The sequence below is a fragment of the Eublepharis macularius genome, chromosome 12 (assembly GCF_028583425.1).
Source record: "Eublepharis macularius isolate TG4126 chromosome 12, MPM_Emac_v1.0, whole genome shotgun sequence".
NCBI classification, from domain to species: Eukaryota; Metazoa; Chordata; class Lepidosauria; order Squamata; family Eublepharidae; genus Eublepharis; species Eublepharis macularius.
The window spans coordinates 57,758,234-57,767,297 of NC_072801.1; the positions used below are offsets into that span (position 1 = coordinate 57,758,234).

The 9,064-nt window shown below is 45.8% G+C and overlaps 1 protein-coding gene across 1 annotated transcript; it reads left to right on the forward strand.

Moving 5' to 3' along the window:
• The first annotated feature begins 224 nt into the window (after nucleotides 1–224).
• PKMYT1 (protein kinase, membrane associated tyrosine/threonine 1) lies at nucleotides 225–8,683 on the forward strand. The gene is made up of 8 exons (XM_054994707.1): nucleotides 225–346; nucleotides 3,120–3,513; nucleotides 4,595–5,085; nucleotides 5,268–5,374; nucleotides 5,579–5,751; nucleotides 6,142–6,407; nucleotides 7,528–7,626; nucleotides 7,964–8,683. The coding sequence occupies exons 2-8, from the start codon at nucleotides 3,145–3,147 to the stop codon at nucleotides 8,220–8,222; spliced, it is 1,764 nt and encodes a 587-aa protein (XP_054850682.1). The 5' UTR covers nucleotides 225–346; nucleotides 3,120–3,144; the 3' UTR covers nucleotides 8,223–8,683.
• The last annotated feature ends 381 nt before the right edge of the window (nucleotides 8,684–9,064 follow it).

Sequence of the window (9,064 nt, forward strand, 5' to 3'; positions counted from 1 at the left end):
CAGAGGGGGGCCAGGAACGAGGATAGGTCTGTTCCGAGCGCGCTTCCTTCTCCTTCTGCCCCACCCCGTTTTTCTCTCTGTGCGCGTGCGCGTGCCCTGACCATGACGTAGAAGACGGAAGTGGGCGAGGCCGTTTGGAATTTTGGCGCGAGAGCGGCCGTTGAGGTTTATTGGGTTCGCGCGCGCTTCAGGGTAGGAACAATATTCCCCCTCCCCCCAACTGACTGAGAGACGGGTCAGGGAAGCGCCTGCTGCATCCAGGAACTCGCAAAGGGGAGCAAGGCTTTTCTTTCGTTACAAAACCCCGTCCTTTGGGGGACTGAGAGGAGACGGAGAAGGGAAAGAGGTGAGACGCCCCCTTGGCCTCCTTCCCAAGTGGCAGTGGAGGGAGTTGTGGGGTTCACTGCCGTTGCCCGCTCTCATGCTTTCAAGAGTCAAAGCTCCCTTGTCAGATACCAAAGAAGTGGGTAACCTTCAGTCTTATTATATGTCACATTTCGGTGGCTTGTAAGTTTAGTTAGACTGTGTATATGTGTTACTGGTAAGGTTGCCAACCTCCGGGTGGGGGGCTGGAGATCGCTCACAATTGCAAATGATCTTCAGGTCACAGAGATCAGTTTCCCTGGAGGAAATGGCTCCTTTGGAGGGTGGACTTTATGCCAATTATACCCCCTTTTGAGACCCCTCCCCAATCCTCGCACTCTCCAAGCTCCATCCCTCAGATCTCCAGGAATTTCCTACCAGAGATGGCATCCCTAATTCTAGACAATTTTTTTTGGTATGGCTAGTACTGAATTTTAGAATTATATTTTTATTTTCAAGGCTGTCTGGATTTTATCCTCTAGATCTGTATATGCAACTATTAACTGAATTAGTATTTAGTTTACCTACCAATATGCATTGATTAGGTGGTCAGTAAATATAGCCAACATCACTGTTCTCTCTCTCTGAAGTTGTGATTGTAATTACACTGAGTTATGGTTAAGAAAGTGTGATGTAGTGGCTAGAGTACCTGACTGGGATCTGGGAAATCCAGGTTTTGAATCCCTACTCTGCAGTGGAAGCTTGCTGAGTGAACTTTGGCCAGTTGTGCACTCTCAGCCTAACCTACTTCATTGGCCTGTTCTAAGGACAAGCTACGTTGGGTCCCTGCTGAGACGAAAAGTCAGCTGTCAATAAATAAGCACATACACATGTAAATGGATAAAATCCAATAAGGAATAATTAATTTGTGTTAAGTGATCAGCTGAAGGCTCTGATGTAATATGCTTATGATTGCCCCGTTGTGAATTACTCCAGAACACTTGCCACTTCCAGGTCCTGTACACATTAAATACTAATTTGGATTAGAATTTCTATTTTATCCCATATATAGCTGCTGAAAGGTAACTCTATGTACTGCTTATTCTCAGTGTTCCTTGGTAGAAAGAGAGTAATTTTGGGTCTTGTCTTATTTTATTCATTCCAGATCCTGTCTTTTTAAACCTTGACACACTAAACTTAATAATGCAAGTCATGGATTTCTGATGTCCTTTGAAACCTCCTTGTAGTTTTCTGTTGCTGCTTTTTTTTCTGTGACTATGCTGACTGCTTTATTTGCTTTTGCTTGGACTTCCTCCAGAGAGTCTGATTCCAGTCTTGTCAGTTTCATCTCAATCACACAGGCCATTAGAAACTCCATCACTGTTATTGATGGCTTTATGACAATTGCAGCAGATGGATGGGATGCCTCTTACCTCAGATGCTCCCCAAATGGCTGGTGCCTAGATTCAGTAGACTGCTGGGTATTGCAGCTGTTTAAACAGGACTTCTAGTATCCGGGTAGAGTCAGGCTGGTTGTAGAAGGAGCCTTGAAAGTGTGTGTTTTCAAAAAACAGGAAAAAGACTCTAGCTGCAAATGAACATATTTTTAAGTGACTCGTGCCGGGTAAAAACTTATTTATGCAGTCATATTTGGGAACTAGACATCAAGAGCTCCTGGTCAGTCACAGCTCTTTCAGGGCTCTCTCAGCCCCACCCACCTCACAGGGTGATTGTTGTGGGGATAGTAATAGCGTGCTTTGTAGACCACTCTGAGCGGATGTTAAGTTGCCCTGAAGGGCGGTATATAAATCGAATATTATTAAATAGCATTTTCAAGTTCCAGTGCACCACTTGTGGTCATTCCATTATTTGAAACTGATTCCTTTTATATGTATACTTTCATACAGCTTACAGATAGAGAAGTTTAAAATACTGAATTTCAGTTGTGGGACAATCCTTTTACCTAAAGCTTATTTCAAGAGGTATTAGTCGTCGCTTGACAAAGCTTCCATAAGGATTCTGTTTCTGTTCCCATTACTTCAGATGGGCTCTCATGTCATTTCCTTTAAGGCATCTGCCTGAAAATACTTTTCATTTTCTATTTACATTCTTCTCTCTCCTCTCCCACCTCCACCCTTTTACTCACATTAAACATTAAGAACTCTTGATAGTCCAGAGTGAATTCTGTTTTCTGTGCAGGCAGCATTGATAATAAGTTATTGTGTATTAGAATCAGGGAGATCCAGCTTCAAATCCCACCTCAACCACAGAACATAGCTGGGTGACCTTGGGCCAGTCATACGTTCTCAGTCAGACCTACCTTACAGGATTGTTGTGAGAATATAATTTAGAGGAGAGCAATGTAAGCTGCTTTAGATCCCCACTGGGGATAAAGGTGGGTATAATGTTCGTTATTGTAATTTTGTCTATCATTAGCAAAAAAGGATGATTGCTGTGACTGTTGCTACATCCAGTATTGCTGGAGCTCTTTTGGCAGGAGGTAGAACTACTCATTTAGGATTCAAATTACTATTAAATACCGCGAGCACAGTGAGCAATGGGGTTAGCAAGAGGGGTGGAGCCTTTAGTTGCAAATAGCATTGTGGGGGATGCTTCTGGAGATAATCTGGGGCTAGGATGTCCTGATTTCCTTCGTGTTTGGCACTGCAACTTACACCATCATCCCGATGCTAGTGGCCAATTCTGAGAGACCTAGCTTTATTTTCAGAGTAGTTATGCTTGCCACAGATAGATGGATCCTTTTATTATTATTATTATTATTCCCAATGACTACAAGTTCTGCTCTTTTCCTGCAGCACCTTCCTGTGGTGGAACCCAGGCATGCCAGTACCTCTTGACTGTGCAGGGGCAGAGACCCACTTGAGTCGTACTCCTCTGCCAGTGCCTGCCTTCTTCCATGAAGCAGAATGCAGCTTTTCTGTCAAGAAGGCACATCAGCCACTCAGCTACACCCTCCCTCCACGGCCACGCCACAAGAGCACGCTAACTGTGAGCCGAATTTTTTCTGACCGCCGGCTTCAGCCATGGACCCAGCCCCACCCACGCAGTGTGTCCTTTCATGGAGCTCAGAGGCAGCCACCATCTCTGCATAGTCGCCCCTATGATGCTTCCAAGAGAGAGCTGTTTTTCAGGCAGTGCTTCCAGCAGCTGAGCCGTCTGGGGCGGGGATCATTCGGTGAAGTGTACAAGGTAAGAGAATGGCAAAAGCACCACAAGCTTTTTGACATGAAAGGCTATCTTCTTTCAGATGCTGAGATTTTGCAGGACCTAGTAAATGGAAGTATTGTGGGAGCCCTAAAAGTAAATATTGAGATGCGGAGAGCAAAGGCTGGTTGAATTCTGGACTATCTCGCTGCCTGGGGGGATTGCAGGATGAGGAGCAGCTAGGAATCTTTTTCCACTCTGCAAGAGATGTTTGTAAACATATAAGCAGATTTTAGAAAATGGTTGGTTCCCATGGGTAGAGTTGGGAGTCAGTACATAAAATAAGTAAACCTTGTATTTGCATAACTTGTTCTGTGTACAATATAATTGGCAGTAGGTTTGGGTCAGGTATAAAAAAGAATTTCCCATAGTGCCAAACTATGCCAGATTTGCTGCCATGAGATGTGGTAATGGTCACTGGCTTAGGTGACTGCAAAGGGAGGGGGTATTGGAAAATGTATGAAGGATAGATCTATGAACAGTTGTTAGCTATTTTGCCCAAAGATAACAATATCCAGTTGTGCTGGATAAAAAACAATGAGGGAGAGCTGTTGATCTGATGCCTTACATGTAAGTTTCCTGGAAACATCTGTTTCACTATTACTGGAAACTTGATTTGAGGTTACATGGACCCTTAGTCTTATGTAGCAAGGCTCTTAAGTTTTTGGTTTTTAACTCGAGGTTATTTTTCTGTTATCCATTCCACACACTCTTCCTGGAAAATTGCATACTCTGCAACTAGAAGAGTATTACAATGAAATGTCTTCAATATTCAGTCCCCTGTTTTTTTATTATATGCTCTTAATTTCTGGTGTTTTTAGAAGCTTCTGTTAGGTTCAAACAAGAACAAATAGCATATACTTTTCATATGTTTTTCTTAACTTGCACAACATGAGATGAACATAACTTCTTGGCATAGAATCTGATTTTTTTTTGGCGCAGCATCCTACCAGCCCTAGCTGGTCTGTTAGGACTCCTGGGTACTATCCCAGGGTGAGGTTTCCCGAACAGCCTGGGGCCTTTTCAGCATCCAGAGCTTGATAAGCTCCTATTTCATCTTTTACAGGTGCGCTGTAAGGAGGATGGACAGTTATATGCAGTGAAGCGTTCTATGGAGCCTTTCCGGGGTGAAGGTGACAGGCAGCGCAAACTGGCCGAGGTGCGCAAGCATGAACGTGTGGGACATCACCCCAACTGTGTGAGCTTTGTGCAGGCCTGGGAGGAGCGTGGGCAGCTTTACATCCAGACAGAATTGTGCCCAGGCAGCCTTCTGCAGTATTGTGAGCAACATGGCCCACTACCAGAATGGCAAGTGCGGGCCTTCCTCTGGGACCTGCTGCAAGGACTACGTCACTTACACAGTCATAACCTTCTGCACATGGACGTCAAGCCGGCTAATATTTTCCTCTCTTCTAATAATGTCTGTAAGCTGGGTGACTTTGGGCTGATGCTTGAGCTGGACTCTGGAGATCTAAATGATGCCCAAGAAGGGGATCCTCGCTACATGGCCCCCGAGTTGCTGCGAGGAGAGTATACCAAGGCTGCTGATGTCTTCAGGTACTGGTTGAGACAGGAAGGAGGGACCTAAATTCTTTTATGCCCAAGAAAACTACCAGCCTCTTGCTTTTTTTTCTTTGTTCCCTCACCTCAACATGTTCAGCTTGCATTTGGTTTTAGAAACCAATGCTGAAAATCTATAGCGCTTTGGTTTCTTGATCAGGATGTTTCTGTCCCCTCAGCCTTGGCATGACGATTTTGGAGATTGCCTGTAATATGGAGCTCCCCAATGGAGGGGAAGGTTGGCAGCAGTTGCGACAGGGCTATCTGCCTCCTGAGTTCACAGCAGGTGAGTGAGAACAAGGGAGAGGGGCATCTTTTATGTTGTATTTGCCAGTGTAGGGACCCTGCTGCCAGTCTACATATGAAGCAGGTAGACTGACCAAGTGGTTTTGGAAGACAGAAGGGCCTAGGGAGATAGCTGGTGACAAAGGGTTCAACCTCTTTTTCAGAAAAGCTTGGGCAGGCAACTGACTGTCCCTGCCCTTTCCAGGTCTCTCTGGTGAGATGCAGACTCTCCTTAGAGCCATGTTGGAACCCAGCCATCAGCTCAGGCCCTCAGTGGAGGCACTGCTTGGTACTACGCTCATGCAGAAGGCTGAGGGGCGACGGAAGCTGACAATGCTGGTGCAATCTGGGATCCAGCACGGAGTTTCCATATGCCAGGTGAGCAGGGGCCTTGTCAGAGACAGCAACAATATGAACTCTATATGGTACTTCCAAGTCATCTCCTTCCTAGATCCAGGCCCGTGCCTCAATCCTTCCTAGTTGTTTCTGGAAATAAACCTCCTCGTCGCACTGAATCATTTTGTGCTGCTGAGCATAAATGCTTGCATATGTCACATTCCTGTTGCCATCATGCAGTTCATTCTTTCTGCCTGCCTGCTAGGAAGTGCTGTGATTCATACCAGCTCACTGTATGGTCTTGGAGCTCCTCCTGCCCCTAGCTATTAGAGGCCTCATTGTCAGCTTTGACTTGTCACTCAGGGCACTTGTGCTGTTCCACCTGTTGCTTCTTTCCTCAGGACTCAGTATGTTGTTTTCTATCCCTCCCAGACCCTTTTCAGGTTTGTGCAGTGGCTTTGGGGGACTGTATGCAGCCCAGCTCATTGGCTACTGTTTTGGCATCAGAATGTTCCAGTCACACCCCCTCACTCACCCTTCCCCTGCCCGCTGGAAGACAGCAGCCTCTCCAGTGACTGGGGTGAAGAGAGAGATGAAGATGAGAATGATGGGAGCCTTGGTGAAGATGTCTTTGAGCTAACAGAGGCATCTGGACTTCACAACCATACTTGTCCTGTGGAGCTGTGGCCTGTTGAAAAGTAAGTGGCGCAGGCTCGGCAGAAGAGAACCCATTCAGATAAGTATAATGAGCTGTCGTTCCCCTGAAGAAAACAAACTTGTGCTTACTCAAACACCACAGGACCACCAGCCAGTCTGTCTTGGGAAGCAATATTTCCTGAACTGATGTCTGATATAATGTGCAATAAAATTGCTCATCAGTCCACTCTGCTTTGGGGAAATTCTTCATCCTTTAGCATGCATCCACACTATCAAATTTGCTCCCCTAGATCTAGCTGTGACAGTCTGAAGCCCAAGAGGAGAGTGGATACCAATTCTTCCTGACCACAGATTTCATTAATAGCAGCAGTGTGTTTTGCTCCTGTGACCATTTTGTTCCAGAATTTTTATCCAACTACATGCCACAGAATCATCTCCTAGACTGTCTTACCCACAAAGGAAAATCCAGTTGCACTTGATGGCTACAGCACCATATCCAACGATATGTGGACACAGCCCTGAATTCTGAGCCCCCGCCCTTCCCCTTTTGTGATCCTTACATGTGCATGTTTAACCATTGGATAGTGATCAACTGTCAGTTCCTGTGCTCAGAATTGTCTTTAACTAAAATCAGGCATCTTCTGGTTATAATCTGTTCTTGTAACATATGGTATCATTATATTGGAAGAAGGGTTTGTTTAAAAATTGTGCATGAGCGGGTATGTGTTTCAGAATGGTGATATTTAAAAACAAGAGTAGAATCAGCTCCGCTATCCTTGCTCCCCAATGTTTGAATCAAGTCCTGCCCCCTACTCTGCCGGGTCAAATCACTCTTCTCTTTGCCGGTACTCCCCCCGCCCTGCCCCAAAATGTGGGATGACCAAAATGACTCAATAGTCTTGAGAACGGGAAGGATGGCTATTCAGGCAGAAGTTTGTAAGAGCTGCTGGGTGCGGCTTTTGAAAGGGAGAGGAGGACGCATCTAGCCAGCTTCCTATGATAAAGAGGAGAGCAGGGTGGCTGCTTATGCATGCATAAATAGTTCCAGTGTTGAAAGCTAGCCTGGATTCCCTGCCCTCTTTTCCATCATGCTTCCCTTTCAAGAAATCAAAGGTTATGGTGAGAAAAACAGATGCCTTAGAGCAGCTGCTTCTTTTGCAGACTTCCTAACTCCCCAGTGCTGAATATATGCCCCAGCATGGGAAGCACCTCCACTCCGCGACACCCTACACCACAGCAGACTGGTGGCAGGAAGAACAGGTGAGCTTATGGGGGTTACTGGGGAGACTGCAAAAGACCTTCCTGGATTCTTTCCTACAGCTGTGCATGCAAACTGAAGATGAAAAGCTGTGCCCAGACTTGTTCATGACTCAGGCAGTAATTGTAGCACTGGACTCATTTATCCTTGTGGAAATGTGTTGTCCTCTCCAATACTGTACAGGGCATGATGTCCTGACCTTTGAGGTCTTGCCAGGCTTCCTTTGCTGTGAAGTTGTGGCTGGGTAAGTTGGCTCCCTCAAGGTGAAATCTTATTTGGAGAACTCTGTAGGGGCTGATGCCTGATTTCATTGCCTGCCTTTTGTTGTGTCTGTTCTAGGTCTGTGGCCCTCCAAGGCAGTCCTAACCTTAGCTGTATCAGCCGGGAGCCCTCTGGTGACAGCCTCACTTCATCAGACTCTCTGCCTGTGAGCAGCCTGCGCCGTACACTAGCTTTTGAGGATGAAGATGAGGACAGGATCAACCAGTGGGAAGCAGTTCTTGCCCAGTGTTCCCATCAATGTTCCACATTTGAGCCAAAAAACCTGCTAAGCATGTTTGAGGACTCTATGGTGGCTGAACAGAAGTGCCAGAGTTGATGAGAACTTCATTTAGTTTCTGGTTTGCTTAGCACTCCTATGGCTGAACAGAGGAGCGCCTTCCCTCAAGTGGATACCCAAAGCTGGTGGCCTAGAGCTCAGTCTAGCAAAAGGAAGGCAGGCCCTCCAGGGATGCTTCCCTGCATGTTGCTGCTGCTGTGCAGTTTCTTACCTTCAGGGAATCAAGATTACACAGGCATCCTACTGTATTCTGCTGGCAGGCAGCAAGAGTAGGGTATGCTGTCAGGTCATTTGAGGGGAAAGGGCTTGCTTTTATGTAGGGATGAGGGATAAACTGAATGCACCTGTGTACTTTTTAAGCTGTCTGTCCCTTCTGTTTGGGCTGTGAGGTAGGGATGTGTTGCCTGCTGTGGGAAATGGGGGCTTTAAACATGCCTCCCTTTCATGCTGGGATTTGACAAAGGTGTCAGCTATATGACTTGATAATAAAAGCATTTTGAAATGGCCATAAAACAGTGTTTTTCTTCTCTTCAGGTATGACTTGATTGTAACTCATTATTGAACTTTGGCCAAAATAGTGAGAGAAAGGAAAAAGAAATACCCCTTGTTTTTGACCGAGTTGATTTGAACCAGGCACCTTTTCATCCAGGAACAGCTTCCAACTCGCAGACTTGTGTCCTGGGTTTCTCCATCACTTCCAAGCATATTATCTGATTCAGCCCTAGGAAGAAGGTGTTCCTAATTTGGGTAGTGGATGTTTGTCTCTAATCTGATTTAATCCCAAACATTTTTCTTGGAACATTCACAATTTACAGTTCAACCCCATGCAGAATTGCTCTAGTCTAAGACCACTGAAATCAAAGGTGTTCAAATAGAGTAAG

Excerpts from the sequence above, each read along its gene's own strand:
- PKMYT1 (XM_054994707.1), top strand. The coding sequence starts at position 3,145 with ATGCCAGTACCTCTTGACTGTGCAGGGGCAGAGACCCACTTGAGTCGT. Across the intron at positions 5,752-6,141 it reads ACGGAGTTTCCATATGCCAG|ACCCTTTTCAGGTTTGTGCA; the intron begins GTGAGCAGGGGC and ends TATCCCTCCCAG. Across the intron at positions 7,627-7,963 it reads ACTGGTGGCAGGAAGAACAG|GTCTGTGGCCCTCCAAGGCA; the intron begins GTGAGCTTATGG and ends TGTCTGTTCTAG.